Raw genomic sequence first — 17,586 nt, 5'->3', positions numbered from 1 at the left:
CATTAACGACCCTGCAGGGCCACAGTGTGGGAAGGGGGGGAAGCAGGGCTGGCTGCTGGTGGGAGCTGCCCCCCCAGGAAACTCCCTCAGCGAGGCATAGTGGGTGCAGAACACAGAAATGAGCTCATTCGAGGCCACCCTGCCCCACGGGAGGGACCCACCACTGCCTGGCCTGAAGGGAGCCACAGCCACCTTCAGCCCAGCTGATGGAAGAACAGGCTGAGGGCAGCATGGGGCTAGGGGGGGTTATTTTATTCTTTGCTTTGGTCTATACAAAAACAACTTACAGAAATAATAAAATCTTCCATTCCTGAACCACGCTCCAGTAACTGTCCATCCCTTTTGCAGTGGAAGCGTTGAACCACCATCAGATCTAGAGCCTCTTTTAAAAATGCATTAGATAAGGGAGGAGGGGACGGAAACACACCACTCACCAAAAAGAAGGGAAAGGGGTTAAAATGTGCAACAGAGATCAGTACAAGGACACAGTTCCTAATGCTGGAGTCACTCCTCTATGGGTACTGGTAAGACAGGCAGGTACACAAAGTCAGCTCCCCAGCAGCTGATGGGAAAGAGTTAAACCACAGACATCCCCATGGCTAAAACAAAGGTCCTGGGACACGGCACCCTTTGGCTTCAGCAGACTCTGGATTGGCCTGATTAAGTTTGTGTTTGCAGAAAGCAAAGGGTTTTCCCATGTTAGATTCCTTTCCTAGAACACCAACACGCAGAACAAATATTGGGGAGGTTAGAAAGCACAAACTTAAAGACGGCAAAAGCCGTTGGCACCATATTAAAAATAAAAAAGTAATATATATTCATAGAAAAGACTATTTTGCCAATGAAAGGTCGCTAACAGTGCAGGGTTTGTGTGTTTTAAAGCTTCAGAAACAGTATCTTGGACGCTGGATGCGGCAGTAGGTGCTTGAAGGAGTCCCAGGAGGAAGGACCTTCTCCACAGACCCACAGCGAAGAAAAAGAATTGAAGAATAAAACCTCTGGTGGGAATGGAAGTTTGTCTTAGGCACTTCTGTCTCCCAAGTCCTTCTTGCGAATACTCAGCTCTGGGGCCACCCTCTTCTGTATGGAAAAAACACCTGCATGAGGCCAGAGAGAGCTCTTGTTACTGCACTGAGAGGTGCTGGGGGAGACCAGAGCCAAGGGACCCCCCAGTCCAAGGGGTGATGGGGATGCTAACCCATGGCAGCACTGGAGACCCCAGCCCTGCCCTTCCCCAGGGATGAGTCCATCCTCAGACACACCAGTGCCTACCTGTGCGGGGCTGCGGGTGGGTTAGGCCAGCATGTGGTCAGCAAAGGGTGCTCGGACACCGTCACTGTAGGCGTCCATGGGGTAGTCCCCATCCATGTCCATGTGCATGTCGATGGGGTCCAGGGGGATGTCACCCGAGTACATGGGGCGGTAGCCAGGGTCCAGCTCTGCAGGGAAGGGATGCAACAACCTCAGCTCCTGCTGGTCAGAGGCTTCTCCAGCCCTCAGCCACCCTCCTGGTAACCCCAGCCAGGGCAGTGTGTGGCATGTGCTGCTGCAAAGGACACAAGGGCCGCCCACCCACCCCCAAGTCTTGTGGTCAGGAGAGCAGCTGCCCTTGCTCCCTGAGGAGCTGAGCACCCCTCTGAGCATCCCCAGGCAAACTGGGCTGGCACGTCTTTGATAGTCACCTAAGGAAGGATTTAAACCAGCCTGGTTTGGTGAGAGGAGGCCTCTGCCTTGCTAGAGCACAGCCCATGGGGGGACCTCATGGAAGTACTCACCGTCAGAGTAGGGCTCATTGATGGGGATCATGCTCTGAGCCTAGGAAAGAAAGAGGCAGAACTGATGAGGGGATTCATGCTCCCATGTCCATGATGCCCAGCCCAATTCTGGGTAGCAGGTACCACAGCCCAGGGCTGCTGGAGACCTGAGCTCACAGTTCACCAGCCTGCCAGTCACTCCCATCTGAGCTCTGTCTGGAGGTGATGGCTGCTCTGGGAGGCAGGACAAGGCCACCCCTGGGGTTCCCTGGGGAAAGAGATTCATCCCCATGTCCAGTGACCCATGCTCACCGCCTCCCAAGCTGCTGGGTCGTGCTTGAAGAGGGAGTTGGTGAGCTCCACGGAGACACGTTTCCTGTAGTCGGGGTTCTTGTCCTCCGAGATGCGGAAGAGCACGGCGGCCGCGTAGGTGGCTGCAGGGGAAGGGCAGCAGCCTCAGCTCCCAGTGTTGTGCAAGCACTAAAGTCCCAGACCGGCTGCAGGGATGCTGAGTGGTACAGAGCCCTCAGCACGGGGTCTGGCAGAGCAGAACCCACCTGTCCCCTCATTCCTGGAGTGCAGCAGTTCCATCAGCGGAGCTGAAGCCCCCTCGGCATCGATGGCATCTGCTGCCTCCTTGTCCTGGGCCAGCTCACACAGCACGCCAGCTGCCACGCGCTGGATGTTCTCCACCGGCGAGTAGAGGAGCTGCCAGGAGAGATCAGCAGCAACGTGAGCAGCCAGTGAGGAGCTGTCATGCTGCTGATGTGGTGTGACACATACAGGTGCCACCAGCCAGCATCATTGGCCCCAGTGCCGCAGGGCTGTGTTGGCCACTCAGGAGGTGGCAGAGGGCAGCCCCCAGCCCAACCCAGCCCCTGACCTGCACGAAGAGGGGGATGGTGTTGAGGCGGAAAATCTCCATGCGGTTCATGGGGTCCCGGGCCAGGATGTGCAGTGCTCCTGTGCACCCCTCCACAATCTCCTCCATCTTCACTCCATCCTGTCAGGGGACAAGCACTCAGCCAGGACACCCCACCACAAGGCACGGCCACCTTGTGCATGGGCACAGGACACCCCCCGGGGACAGGTCAGCTTGTGGGGTGCCAGACTGTGCCAGAAGCAGGGCAGAAGGGCAGCCCCAGCAGCTCCTGCTGCCAGAACTCACCGTGTAGGGCTGCTGTGTGCCGGCGGCCACGTGCCGCTGGGCGTCCTGGTGAGCCTTGACCAGCAGCTGGACCAGGCGGGGGATGACAGCGGCTTCCTGCAGCGGGGCATGGTTGGCTGGGCACAGGGCCAGGTTGCGGATCAGGCCTATGGTAGCCTGGAGGTGAGAAGGGGAAAGAGAGATGAGTCCCGACCACAGACCTGAGCATCGCGTGTTCCCGTGGGAGCAGCCGGACGGGCCCCCTCCCACCACATCTCTCTCCGTGGCACAGGATGACTTCACCTTTCCTCCTACACCAGACCCAGCCCCCTCCCTGCGGGGTGAATATCAATTCCACCAAGCAGCCAGCACGAGCCATTTCCTCCACCAGCTGCCATCTAGGACAGGGCCCTGTGGGAGCAGGGTGGCAGCAGCCTTCCATGGCAGGGCACCCACGTGTCCCACCACGGGCTGGCAGCCAGGGGCTCACTCAAGCCCAGCTGCAGGCTTATTCCATCCCCCAACATCTCCCCAGCCTCTGACCTTGACCAGTGGCCACTGGTTGGGCTGGTTGAGGAGCTTGACGATGGCGGGGATGCCGTAGTTGAGCCGCACTGAGTTCTGTGCCATCTCTGCCTCGGGGTGCCGGCTGGTGAGGTGCCGAAGAGCACAGACAGCTGGCTCGGTGATGTCCTCCTTGTCACCCGCCCGCAGGATGGTGTGGATCAGGGCCTCCACCCCGTTGGACTGTGTCACCAGGGTCTTGTTCTTGCTGTTGTTGCAGGTCAGGTTGGAGAGGGTACCAGTGGCACAGGTCAGCACATTCACATCGTCAGAGCTCAGCTGGTTCACCAGGATCTTGAGGACACCATCCAGGCCCTCCTGTGGGAACAGGGACAGGAGATCAGAGCAGCTTCCCCACAGATGGATCTGGGCTCAGACAGAGCCTGTGCTGCAGCCCTGTGCCCATCCCTGCTTGCCACGCTGTCCCCTCCAGACAGAGCTATCTGTGGTGCTGGCACAGCGTGAGCAACAGGAGCTCCCAACATTTGGGGCTTCACTTAAGAGTTTAATGTCTCCAGCAGGTTTTCTCTGCTGGGAAGTGCAAACAATGCACCCGCTGGCACTCCCCCCATGGTCCCTGGGTGACCCCGGTCCCAGCCAGGCCAGCAAGCAGCCAGCAATGGGGCAAGAAGGAGTTAAAGGCACCATGGCCATGTCTCCCCCTCAATCAGCAGAGCCAGGGATGGTTCCACGCCAGCCCAAATAGTTTCCAGGCTGCATCAGGCGCTGATCTACAGGGAGAGGCGGCCCCAGCAGATGGGGAACACATCAGGAGGCAGCAAAAGGACGGGGGAGCAACCCTGGAGCAGAGCTCGGGGTCACTAGCACTGGCTGCCACTCAGCCCCACAGGCAGCATCTGGCAGCTCTGATGGCAGCTCCTGGGGAAGGTGCTGAGCAGCCAGGCAGTACCAGGGCAGGCTGCTGGAGGTCCCTGGGTTCATGACCGACTGCTGGTGGCCACGGTGCCCAGCAGAGACACAGCAGGATCACTGCCATGGGGAGGGCAGCAAGCAGCCCCCCACGATGCTAGGCACACATGCTGCCACAGCCTATGGGGACTAGGAAAGGGCACAAGGATGTCAGTTTGGATAAACTTTGACCCAAGCAGAGGACAAGAGGAAGCCCGGGAGCTGGTATGAAGCAGCCTCCAAACTGCTGTGCTGAAGAAGGACTCGGTGTCGTGGGGACTGACCTGTTTGGTAGCCACGTCAGAGAGGTTCCGCAGGGTCCAGAGACAGTTCTGGACCAGCCTGGGGCTGGAGCTGGTCAGGTGCTTGCCCAAGGCCTGCATGCCACCTGCAGAGGAAGGGGACATCAGCCCAAATAAACACCTGGACACCCAAAGCTGCCCCAGCAGAAAGGAGGAGGGAGTGACAATGTGGTCTGGCACCCCCCAGGTGATGCCTCCACCACACAATGCAGCCTCGTGGCTTAGTGGAGCTAAATGTGGCACAGGAACACAACTCCTTGAGCCAGCCAGACCAGATCCTGCTTATGTGTCAGGAAAGCTCCTCAGCAGCCTCACAGAGAGAGAAACCCAGCCACAGGCAGCTGTGCACAGCACCAGCCCATCTCACATGTCAGCCATGCAATGGCACCCATGGCTGCATCACCCTGTCCCCACCACCCTCTGGTTGGACCCCAGCCCCTCTTACCAGCCTCAACAATAGCAGGCTTGTTGCTGGGACACACCGACAGCACCTTGAGCACCCGGCTGGTGGTCCAGAGCAGCTTCTCATAGTTGTAGCTGCGCATGATCTGCACCAGGGCCTGGGGTCCTCCGTTGGCCAAAATAATCAGCTGCAAGAGAGAAGGGCCATGGTCAGTGTGTGCAGCAGCTCCAGGACCACCGATGGTTCCTCCAGCTCATGCCAGGACACAGGTTGAGCAGGAGGTCCAACCCCTGGGCACACAGGAGCGTTTCAGTCATCCCATCCATCCCCCCAGTATTGCACCCTAGGGTCCCTCACCCCATGCAGCCCCCCAGCCAGCCAGCATCAGAGCAGGACCAAGGGTTGAGCCCACTGACTCATGTGTAGGAGGAGAGGAGCAGTCAAAGAACAAAGACAGAGGCACTGCCTGAAGCAGCGGGGGGAGAAACCCAGCCAAGCTGATCTACCAGCCAGACTGGGACAGTCTGTGCTCTGGGGACATGCCACCTGCGGGAGGTTGGACGGGGCAGAGTTGCAGACAGCACCGAGCCCACCTTGCTCTCCTGGTTCCCGTAGGCAAGAAGCTGAAGGCAGTCGGTGGTGATAGCCAGGAACTTGGGGTTGTTCTTGTTCAGCAGGGGAACCATCTTCTGCAGGCCGTCAGCCAGGCGCACAGCCATCTTGGCCCCTTCCTGGTAGAGCAGCAGGTTGTGCAGGGTGGTGATGGCGTAGAAGAGGACCGACTCGACAGGCGAGCTGTGGGCAGGCAGCACAGAGCCACATCAGCGTGGGCAGCTGCCTCCAGGCTCACCAGACTGCCAGCAGACCCCTGAGGCTGCCCGGAGCCCCAACGCCCACCCAGTGCCCTGCAGCACCGGGTGCAAGGCCACCATGTTGCATTGGGGTGGTTCTCGGGGAAGGGACACCTCCTCCTTGGGACAGAGCAGACACCAAGATCTGTCTCCATGAACAAGACAATGTGGGGGGACACTCCCCTCCTCCTGCCCCCACACAGGCTCCAAATGCAGCAAACCCCAGGGCCTTTCGTAGGCTAAAAGGCTCAAGGTCTCCCACTCCCTTGTTTAGGCATGAAGAAAAGGAGGACCCACATCCAGGGGCAGCACAAGCCCAACCCTGCTCTGTCCCTGGGCAGCTGCTGGTGCAGAGGGACCCCTCGGCTCTGCCATCCTCCTGGGACCCCCACCAGTACCTCAGCATCCTGACCAGGGCCGGGATGCCGCCAGACTTGAAGATGGAGAGGAGGCCTTCACGGTGGTGGGAGAGGTTGTGCAGGATGCTGGTGGTGCAGCGGGCTGTGTCCAGGTCACTGGTGCTCTGCATGGTGCGGACCACGGCCGCCACGATCTGGGGCGACTGCATCAGGGCACGGCGCGAGGCCTCCTTCTTGGAGAGCTGGTTGACAATCATGGCTGCTTTGCTGACAACCACCTGAGCGGGGAAAAAGCCAAGTGGGTGGGAGGGGGACCGGCTGCTGCCATCACAGCAGGGACATGAGGGATCCCACTCTGCCCAGGACTGCTGCTCATTGTGACACTGGAGTGGCAGAGCTGGCACAGCCGCACCGGAAAGACACCGTCAGGCAGCACAGGAGCCCTTACCGGGTCCTCATCATTGAGCAGCTTGGTGAGCTCTGGGATGGCACGGGTGGCCAGCTCAGCGTCATCCTGGTAGTTGATGAGGTGCACGATGGCCGATTTCAGCATCTGGGAGGGCTCTGCCAGGCGCTGCACGTTGGTCTGTTGCCCCTCCAGCTGGGTGGTGAGCAGCAGGGACCGGTCCTCCACCGTCTCAGGGTACATGGCAGCCCGGACACGCTGGGCCCGGGTCATGGCCAGCTGAGCCTCCATGTCTGCTGTGGGGGGGAGACAAGGCACTGTGAGGCTGGGGGTCTCTCTGAGGAGCACTCCCAGCCCTGCCTCTCCATTCCAGTGAGCTGAGCCAGGGCTCAGCAGCACCAGCACCGTCAGCAGTCCCAGCACACGCTGCCAGGAGCCGGCGCATCAAAGTGTGACCAGATAGGGCAGCACGGAGATAAGACAACACTCAGTTAAGCAAGATGATTAGGCAGTAGTCACACAAGAGCTATTAATTAAAAAATTAAGGATATTTGCAATTTGGGACCAGCTGACACTGGAGATTAAAAGGAGGTAGAAGCCTTCCTTCCCTGTCAAGGATGCCTGGACAAGCACAACATGAAGGGCAGAGATGCTGCAGCAGCAGCTCGGGAGTGAACCAGCCCTCTTGGAAGGGGTAAAGCTGGGGAAGCATCCACCTCCTTTGGCTTTAGGGGCTCTGTCTCTGCCTGCTTCACCCTTGCAGAAGCAGGAAAAGACGGGCCAACCGGGCAGGCTTTCCAGCACATGCCAGCAGCTGCCAGCCACACTGAGACAGGCTTCCTGAGCAGGCAGACAGGCAGCAGATCTGTGGGCTGGGATCAGCTGTTCCTATCTCGATCCAACCCACCAACAGGCTGGGATGTTAGTGCACAGCACCAGTGCGGGCTGGCTGTGTGCTGCCCCCACAGAAGAGCCCCTGGGTGCAGGGAAGGAGGACAGGAGGGAGCATATCTTAGGCAGCAACAACTCCCGGGGTGTGGGAGGTACCATGGAGGAGTGCCCAGAGAAGCAAGGCTCACAGGGGAAGTAAATGAAGGCAGGAGCTGAGCAGCTATCATCGTGGATGTGTCTGACACCCTAGCCCTTACCTTGAGCTTGGCTCTGGCCCTGGTTCCCTCCTTGGCAGTAGCTTGTGGTGGTTGTCTTCTTGATGGTGTACTGCTTCCCATAGAGCTCGTCATCGTCCCCAAGGCACTTGCTGCTGACAGAGGGCACCTGGGTGTTGACACCAGAGTGGATGCCCGAGTCGTAGGTGTAGGTTTGCTGCCACTCTGTCACCTTGATCGGCTGCTCCATCATGTTCATCACCTCCATGGTTGTTCTGCGGGCAGGGAGGGAGCAAGTTACACTTCCAGCAGAGCGCGGGTCACCGCAGCACCCTCCTGCCCCTCTCCTGCACTGAAGGCAGCAGACCCCGGCACAGCCCACAGCAGAGGGAGGAGATGGCTATCTGTCCTCCTCCCCCACGCCAGATGAAAGGAGGCACCGGGATGACGAACCCACAGCTCAGCACTTTGCTGCTCCTGTTCAGACACGACCGGCGGCTGCAGCCGGCGCAGACCGGGGCTGGCCGAGCCCTCAGCCGCGTCTCACCGCGGCAAAGGTGTGAACAGGCTCTGCCCGTCACGGGGGGTCCCTGCAGACCAGACAGCCCACCGGCTTTTTAAAGACCAGTTTGAAGAGACGGGACCTGCCAGAGCTGGAGAGAGCCTCAAGGCTGAAGCTCCAAGAAAAAAAACAAAACAAAACAAAACAAAACAAAAAAAACCCAAAACCCATAAACCTTTTTAGAAGCGTACTGGAACACTCCTGAAGCACCTAAAAATACCCAGGCAAAGCCACCGCCTCGGCTCTCCCGTGAGTGTCCATGGCTGCAGGATGTGGGGGCACAGCCCAGCACCCGGGACAAACCAGCCTAGGTTGTTTGCAGGCAGGACTGGGTTCCCTTGTCTTTAATTTTGGGATCCAGGGAGAGGGAGGAAGGGGGGATAGCTCACGGCTCAAGCCCTGAGATCACCGGGGCAGGCGAGGCTGCAGGGCTGTGAGTCACCAGCCCCACATCCAGCCCCACATCCAGCCCCCCATAGGGGCGGGGCGGGGGGAGCGCCCAACCCAGGCTCCCGCCGGAATTCCTGCACCCTCCTCGGCCGGGCTGGGATGAGTCAGAGTTTCAACAGCGATAAGAAGCGCGGGGAGCAGCAGCCGCGCTTCCAAACACCGGTAATTAATTACCACCTTCATCACCTCCACCCAGCAGGCCGGACCCCTGGCCCCACTCCAGCCGCAGGGACCAGCCCGGCTGGTGGGGTACCCCCCTTTGGGGGAGCAAGGGGAACGAGCCCCCCGCCAGCCCCCCGTCACGCCGGCGGCTGAGTCAGGGCGTCGGGTGGTGGCCGAGGACGCGGGTTGCGTGGCCCGGCGAGGCTCGGCGGGTTCGGGCTTGGCGCGGCTCGCCCCAGCGCTGCCGGCTGTTCCCAAGGAGCGGCACAGGCTCCCAAGGAAAAAACAACAAAACACACATTCCCGGGGAGCAGAAGCTGGGTGGGAGGCAGGAGCCCCCCGGGCTGGATGCATCCTGCGTTCTACCATGGCCCGTTCTCCCCCGGAGCCGCTCCAGAGCGCTGCTGCTGTCCGTTCAATATTTATCTTTTTTTTTTTTTTTGTCAATCCGCAAACTAAGTGCTGCTCCGGCTTTAATGGGTCGTGCATTATGCATGTTGATAAGGCAGCAAGAGAGGGACCCGGTAATGGAGGGCAGCGGGAGCAGAGTCCTCCCAAGGCAGGGCGTGGGAGTCGGGGGGGTCTGTTTAGTTTGGCCAGGAGAGCCCCTATGCCACACACATTCATGAGCTGTTGTATAGGAGTTTGGGAGAGCAAGTCCTCCCCGCTGGGCCACCCCAGCCACACCAGCAGAGCCTCCAAATTGTGTCGGGAAGCCCGAGAACAGCCAATCCAAACCCTGACTGAAGGAGTTAAGGAGCTCCGTCTGAGAGCAGCACCCAGCAGCTGGGGCCACCAGGGGTGGGCACTGCATGGCATGGGGGGATTCTCCCTCCCCAGGAGCCCCTAGAAGGGATCACAGACACCTCACTGAACATAACATCCATCCTTACCCTGGAGCATCACCCCACCAACAGCCCCTGGGGGCTGCTCATGAACACAGGCAACCAGCGAGGCTGGTGACACCCGAGGTGACAGGGCCAGCGGAGCTCATGCCAGACACCCCAGCAGCAAGCAGTGACATTTTCTGAACTCTGTATCAAGTGCCCTCTGCCTGTCACTCAGCGAGGGCCAGATGCCTGGCGTGAGTTTGTTCCATGGCTGGGCTCTGTCCTCAGATGTCCTCCCTCCTCCTCCTCCACAGGATCAGAGATAGGCAGTCCCCAGGCATGGGATGATGGTTACACCAGAGCTCACCTTCACCAGGAGCCATTCCTGGTGGCAAATGGATGCAGTGGGGCAGATCCCCCCCAGCAGCCAGGGAAGCCAATCACACAGGAAGAGAGAAGCAGGAGGATTTGGGGCATATTTGGAAGCACCTGCCCTGCAGGGTCAGCCATGAGGATGGGGATGCCTGGGTGGGCTCCAGCCCCACACAGCCAGGCTGATGGGAAGGGTGGTTTCTGGGGAGCCTGGCCCTTGTCCCCCCCTCCCAGCTGTTATTAACCAGAGCATGAGCACAGGAAGGGCAGAGCAGCAACACAAGAGCCCACATAGCACCAAGGACACAGGAGAACACTCCCAGAACAGTGAAAAAAAAAAAAACAAAATAACAAAAAAACAAACAAAAAAAAAAAAAACAGGAGACAGTGACAGAGATGTGGGGGACCCCACAGAGGGGACAGCAAGTTTGGGGCAGAACCTGCAATCTGTCCCTGACCACGACAGGGAAACTGGCTGGGCTGAGGGGGGGCTGCAGCCGCCCCCATGCACCGGGGAGCCAGGAGAAGGTTAATCCTTCCTCTCCCACCACTTCCCGCAGCCAGGAGGCCAGGAAGGCCGCGGGAAGGCAGAGGAAGCTCCTGCGGCTGCGAGGCTCCGGCCAGCGGCTCATCCGCCCCCGGCGCCATTTGATCCTCGTCCAGGCAGCACCGTGCCCCCCCTCACCCCAAAGAATCGTCTGAGGAGGAAGTCTGCAGCAAACACACAGCCCCCAGCCTGACCAGCCCTTCCCTCCGGCTGCCAGGAGAAGCCTTCACACAGACTCACCCAGAACAGCAGGGAAGCCATGAACGCTGCTTCAGGCAGAAGTATCTCCTGCTCAGGAACTTCCTGGGAGTGGGGGCCTGGGAGGGGCCTAGGGGGGGTGATCACCCCTGAGTAGTGGGGGCCACCGAGCACCCCAATACCTCAGCCTGCCCCAGTCCCATGCAGAACACACTGTGCTGCCAGCCCAGAGCAGTGTGGGGTGCCAGCTGCAGCCCCCCGCAGCCCCCAAGCTCACACACATCCTTCCTGATCCCACTGGGAATGGGGAGCAGGTTCTGAAGGGGCCCCCATTCACAAACCACATTGTGCAAGGGATGAGTTGGGCTGCAGGGAGCATAGGGGTGATTGTAATTACAGCCACTTCAGCTTTTAGGAAAAGGAAAAAGGCAGTTAAAGCAATTCAACAAATGCAGTGAGAGAAAAGCCTATTTTAGAAGCACTTAGGCTACACACAAGCCATCTCCGGTCCTCCCCCCACATGGAGAAGCCAGGGGATCAGGGACCACTCACTCTGTGAGGCTGGGGTGAGGAGCCTCGAGAACCAGAGCCCTCCTGGGGCAAGGGCACCCCAGGGAGCTGCACCCTGAGGTCCACCAGCACCTGCAACTCCTGCCCAGAGACACCCAGGAGGGACCCTAGTGCACCAAGGGCTAATGAAGGAGGGCAGCAGCTAACAAAGCTACTGCAGATGCTGCAACAGCCCCAGCACTGCACAAAAGCTGCAGTGGTTTTGAAGAGGATCCCTCATAGGAACACACAGCAGGAGGAGGCAGAGAAAGAATCTTTTGAAGACCTCGCCAGCATCAATGGGAAGTGTTAACTCAGATCCTGGTTACCAGGAACCTTTTCAATGGGGCTTTACAGTGAAGATAAGTGGAAGAATTCAAAGGGGAATAAGAGCAGCTTGAAGTTTAATGAGGAGGAGACAGGCAACCAGCTTCTCGTTAGCAAGTGGGCTGTAATGGTGAGGCCTGCCCAGTCCTGTGCAGAAAGGAGCTGATCGCCTTTGTTCATCAGCACTGACATATCCAGAGCAGGTCCTGGCCACCCTACCAGCTTTGACAACTTCAGGACCCTTGAGGAGGACAGCAAGGTGCAAGAGCTGCTCTTTAGACCCAGGCTCCCTCCCTGGAGAAGGCTCTAAACCCCTTTTTGTTTTCCAGCTGCTCCTGATGAAGTTAAGTTTGAGCTGCCAAAAGCCCTGTGCAAAGCTCCTGCTATTTAGGGAGTTCCACATCCCTTGAGCATGGCCAGCCCAGGCTCCAGGTGGCAGAACTGGCCCTGGCAGTGCAGATCTCTGCCACCACCTGCTCCAAGGATGCTCTCCCTGAGCCTCTGGAAGTGCCTCGCCTTCACCTGAACTAATAGCTCCTGACAGCTCCAGCACACGCCAAGTCCAGGCTGGCACATTTTGGCACTTCACAGCCCAACATGACAAGGTGTTATCCACCAGGCGCACTCCAGTTGCGAAAGCACGAGAGATGCCAGCACGTCACCCGCCCTCCCGCAGGGCCCGGCCCTGGGAGGGGTTTCCCAGGGATATTCACCCACCAAAGACCCACTGAGGGGACCCCGGCAGAGCATCTCCCCTCCCCACATCCCTGCTGGCTGACACAGACACCACCGTCCACAGAGGCAGCAGAATGGGAGGACCCATGCAGGCACACCCCCTCCTCAGTGGGAATTTGCTGATCTCATTAGAAAGGCTGCTGGGAAAGATGGGAATGTGCCACTTGTCCATGGAAAGGAGGACTGGCATGATGCAATTTATCACAGTAACTCCATCTGGATAACAAAGAAAAAAAAATTGTTTCAAAGAGCACAAAGAACAAGTTGTTCTTTAAGAACACAATAATTGCAGGCTTTAAAATTAGGCTTAGAGGCTGAAGGCTCTTCCCATCTCCAGAAACGTGGGATTTTGCTACCTGGCCCTGATGCTGCTGGGGGAGCTGAGGCAGTGGGGAGGGACACAGAGCTGCTGAGCCCTGACTTAATTTCTCCATCCAGTTGCATTATATCTGTAAAGTTCAGACGCTTCACAAGAAATTATCACCAACACCCATCAGCACCCGGCCTGTCAGAGCAAGTTAATGATTTGTCACCAGGGCTCTGCCCGCACGTCACAGCAATTACAGCACTGCTCCTGACAGCAGCCAAAGGTCTCATCCCCACCAGGGAGGCACACATGCTTTATTCAGCTACCACCCCCAAAAGCCACGGAGGACCAGGGCGCATCCCACCCCACGGGGTCTGTGTGTCCCTCCAGCCACAGGCTCTCCCTGAGAAGGCACCGTGGCTCACTTGCCTTCAGCTCCTGCAGGCTGCATCATTCAGGTGTGGGATACCTGGGAAACACGGCACATTCCACCTTCACTCTCCAGCTCAGGGTCTCAGAAGGGGCCTGAGGATGTCTCTGCTCAGATGAGAGCAGCCATGGAGGGCTCAGCAGCCACAGCACAAGGCTCCTGCCCTATTTGCAAAGTGACTTTGGAGCTGGGCGACCCAGGCGTGTCAAAATGCCTCCAGGCCCATCAGCAGCCACAGCAAAACCCAACAGGGCAGACATATTTAGAAGGGTATGTCAAACCTCTGCCTAATTAGAACCATCTCCATCTCCCCCGCAGCCACTGACGAGCCGTGCAGCATTCCTGTGCCCCCGGAGGTGGGAAGCAGAGAGGGAGAGGAGCTCTGCCCATTGAGGCACCTGTTCAGATCCAAAGCCAACTCTGTTTAAGCACAGCCATTATTTTAGATACTTAGGTCAAGCTTTAAGACCTGTGCCCTCACAACCCCACTGTCCTCCCACTGCTTCACCAAACTGTGTCCATGGGGAAGGGGAAAAAACAACACTCCCAAAGCAGAGAACATGGCAGTGACTCAGTGCAGCAATTGCTGGTGTCCTCCCAAGCTGCCATCCCAGCAGCTTCTGTTGGCACAGACTGACCTGGGATACATCACCAAACTGAGCCCTGGTTCTGGGTGACAGTGGGTGCTCCACACACCCTGCGGCAGGGCCAGTCTAGGTGGGAGAACACCAACTGAAATCAAGGTAAAAGCTGAAGTCCAAATAGACTCACACGGTTTTAATAGAAAATAAATTTCTTTTTAACTTCTGTTAATTAGAAGCCAGTCTAATTTAAACCTTCAAGACTAGTGCAAGCCTGAGTATGGATGCTGCAATTAAAGTCTTGCAAGTTCCCTGCAAAGTGGCGGCCAAGGGCAGCTCAGCTCCCGAGGGCTCTGCCATCTGTGAGCGGCAGCAAACCCGGAGATCTACAAGTGTGATAAAGAGCCAAATCCCATCAAGTGCTCCCGCACCAAACGGCAGCCTGGAGGAGAAGCCACCGGCACAGACACAGCCCCAGCGGAGCAGCCGTGCAGCTGCACCCCACTCACCCCCCCCCCGCAGCTGCTGGAGCCAACTACAGATTTCAGGTGGGGGGGGAAAGAAAGAGGAGAGTTGATGGGATTAGAACAGCACCGAAACACAAAAACACAGCACTTCCCCACACAGGGGGGAAGTTCTCCAAGGTCCCCAGCTGCAGCCCCATGCCACCAAGGAGGTCTGGGGTCCAGGCTCTGGGCACGGTGCACATCACCCACAGGCCCAGCTGTGGCAGACCCCCAGCAGCCCAGCACGGCCCTGCCGGGGAAGCCCACGCTTCCTGGAGCCGTCGAGCCACACTGCCAAGACAATAGACCATGAACGCCATTGTCTGTCGGCAAAGGCCCTGCCGTGGCCTCCCCACCTTCCCCAGCACTCCCCAAGCCACCTCTGCTCCAGCACCCACGCAGAAGCCAGCCCCAGAGGGGGAAAAAAACCCCTCAGCTGCTGATGCCAGGAGCTCTGTGCCCTCCCGCCCTGATGACCAACTTGTTTAAGCCAAATTAGCAGTAAAATGGGTTTTTCATGATACTTTATGGAAATCCTCCAAGGCGATGAACGATTACAAGCTTCAAACATGCAAAGATGGTTCTACTGGGCACCCCGCATCCCTCCAGCCAACCCTGATCACAAAATACTGACAAGGACACAGAAAGGGACTTTAAACCCCCCCTCAGCCCCGTTACTGGCCTGGTGCCCACTCCGCCCCAAGAGTGGGGCCAGGAGCAGACCCCGTGGGCACCGCGCCCGCCCGAGATGCCAACAACAGCCACGAACAAACGCCCCCGGCAGCGCCAGCTCAGCTCCAACCCCATCCCTGTGACAGCTGCCAGGGAGACGCTTCACCCCCAGCTCCCTGCCAGCCTGGTGGCAGACGGACCAGGGACCACCGGGTGTTGGGGCTGGCAAGCAGCACCAGCGCCAAAACCAGCACGACGTGGGCTGGAGCAGGAGGTGCAGCAACCACAGGAGACAGACTGAGCTGGGTCACGGGGGTGTCCCTACCCCCACCATCATCCTGGTCCAAGGAACATTGCGCCAGAAATGGAGCTCATCAGGACACCCCAAGAGCATCGCGGTAACGCCGGGGGTTGCAGGGATGCTGCTGCCCGGTGACGAGCAGTGCAGGCTGCTGCCTTCCTGACTGTGCGGGTGTGACAGCCAGAGGGTCACTGGGGACCGTCCATGTCAGGCGGCTGTGCCCTCCCGGACAGCGATCACACCCTCTTCTAGCAGCACAAAGGTCTCTCCAAGTTGCTTGTACAACAGCCTCCTCCTCCCGGCAACTCCCAGAAACATTTCAGTATTATCCTTTCATTTATGCTGCAAACCTGATTAATTAAGCTAATCACTCAGCTAACACAATTAGAACGCTCCCTCCTCTCCAAAGGCCTGACAAAAAGACAGCCGAGTTTTGCTTCCCCGTGTTTTCCCTGCTCGGAAATCCGCTGTCAGCCACCCGCGGGGGGCCCAGCTGGGATCTCCCCGCACACACACGCAGAGCTCCTCTGCCCAGCTCCTCTGCCCCAGAACCGGTCACACAAGGCCATCCCGGTCCCTTCGCAGCTCCTCAGAGCCCCGGCCAGGGTAGCAGCACCAAACACCCCCGGGACGAGCCGCGGGCACGCTCGGGCTGAAGACCGGGGGGCAGCCCCGTCGGGACCCCCGGGGAGCCTCGCGCGGGGTGCGGGCAATGCGCGGTGACTCAGGGCACGCGGGCCGTGGCACCCAGCAGCCACAGCTGACGTCAGAGCCCCAGGGCCACCTGGGCGAGCAGCGTGCCAGGGCCGCGCCCGGGGAGCGGCGGCTGCCAGCGCGCCCGGGCGGTGCCGGGGACGGAGCCGCCGCCTCGTACCGGGGCCGGAACTCGCAAACTCGCTCCCGCAGCGGCGAACAGGGAGAGGGGCCGGGACAGCCCGCGGGGACTCGCCCCGGGGACCCGCCCGACCGGATCCGCGCAGCCTGCGCTTGGACGCCAGCAGACCGCGGCGCTGGCCCCGGCCCCGCCCGGGACGAGCCGGACTCACGGGCAACAGCACACGGTTCTGCTGCCTACGGGGAACTCTGCGGGGACTCCTGCGGCCGGACCGACCGGGGCGCCCGGCGTTGCCCAGCCCGGACACCGGGTCCCTCCCAGCTCCAAGAGCGGCCTCTCCTCCACCACACCCGGCGGAGCACCCCCCGGCCTCAGCACTCCCAGCCCCGCTGCGGCTGCCTCGGGCCCACTCCCGTCCCGTCCCGTCCCGTCCCGTCCCGTCCCGTCCCGTCCCGTCCCGTCCCGTCCCGTCCCGCTCACCTGCCGCCGATCCCTGCGCGGTCTCCGCTGCCCGCCCCGCTCCTGCTCGAACAAAAGGCGAGCAGCGCCCCGCGCCCCGCCCCGCCCCGCAGCACTGCTATTGGGCTGCCGGACGTCAGTCAACTGCGGGCACCGCCCCCGCCCGCCCTGTTTATCCACTCTCCATTGGCGGGGGCGCGGCCGCCCCGCCCATCGCCGGCAGCCGATTGGACAACAATGAGGGATGGGCGGGGCGAGAAGATGGGAGGGGCAGGGCGCGACCGCCAGGGGGAGCACCTGGGTGACGTCAGTGGGCGGGGTGAGGCGGAGACCTCCGGGGAGTGCGGAGACCACCGGGGGGTGCGGGGACCCTGCGGAGATCTGGGAACCCCTGCAGCCTCCCCCCTCTGGAGAGAGGGGTCCGGTCCTGGAGCAGCCCCCGGCCTCAGGAATGGGAAACTGAGGCAGCGGGAGGGGCTGGGGAAGGGCCCGGAGGCTGACGGCAGCGGTGTCATCCCGGCCCTGGACAGACTGGTCCAGCCGGGTGCTGCCACCGCGTCTCACCCGCTCCCCGCCGGCCCCGGGCGAAGGCTCTGTCACCAGGCGCCAGGGCCCATCCCAACCCATGGTGAGGATTCCACACTCCCCACATTTGGTCGAGGGGACACATCCTGCACACCCCCCATCAGCCCCTGCTCAGTCCTCTGTGGCAGCGGCTGCGGGCACTGACTCAGTCGAGGAATCACAACTCTGGAGGGAGGAGAGAGATAGAAGAGCAACAAACTCCTCCACCAGAAATCGGGATTTCATGGCTGTGCACAGAGCTGGGGTCAAAGCGCTTGCCAGGGCCCTCCCAGCGTGGGCAGAAAGGGCACATGGCACAGCAAGGCTCAGTGTGACATGGCACAGCACAGTGTGACACAGCATGGCTGGGATGATGGGCAAAAACTCATTTATGTTCA

The 17,586-nt window shown here is 59.8% G+C and overlaps 1 protein-coding gene across 2 annotated transcripts; it reads right to left on the bottom strand.

Annotated features, from left to right (window-relative positions):
- Window positions 1-231: 231 nt before the first annotated feature.
- JUP (junction plakoglobin) lies at window positions 232-16,721 on the bottom strand. Of its 2 annotated transcripts, none has more exons than XM_071728280.1 (15): window positions 16,646-16,721; window positions 7,844-8,076; window positions 6,738-6,991; window positions 6,329-6,567; window positions 5,673-5,874; window positions 5,122-5,266; window positions 4,659-4,762; window positions 3,445-3,783; window positions 2,923-3,078; window positions 2,638-2,757; window positions 2,312-2,462; window positions 2,067-2,188; window positions 1,776-1,815; window positions 1,273-1,439; window positions 232-1,097 (listed from the first exon to the last, which is right to left on the bottom strand). In XM_071728280.1, exons 2-14 carry the CDS (start codon window positions 8,067-8,069, stop codon window positions 1,294-1,296), a joined length of 2,244 nt encoding a protein of 747 aa, XP_071584381.1. In that variant the 5' UTR covers window positions 8,070-8,076; window positions 16,646-16,721; the 3' UTR covers window positions 232-1,097; window positions 1,273-1,293. The 2 variants fall into 2 exon arrangements, with proteins under 2 accessions (XP_071584381.1, XP_071584383.1); XM_071728282.1 differs by having other exon boundaries at window positions 6,738-6,988.
- Window positions 16,722-17,586: the final 865 nt, after the last annotated feature.

This window comes from Heliangelus exortis, chromosome 29, assembly GCF_036169615.1.
Source record: "Heliangelus exortis chromosome 29, bHelExo1.hap1, whole genome shotgun sequence".
NCBI classification, from domain to species: domain Eukaryota; kingdom Metazoa; phylum Chordata; class Aves; order Apodiformes; family Trochilidae; genus Heliangelus; species Heliangelus exortis.
The sequence above is the reverse complement of the archived record's forward strand: the minus strand, read 5'-3'. Positions and strand labels throughout refer to the sequence as shown.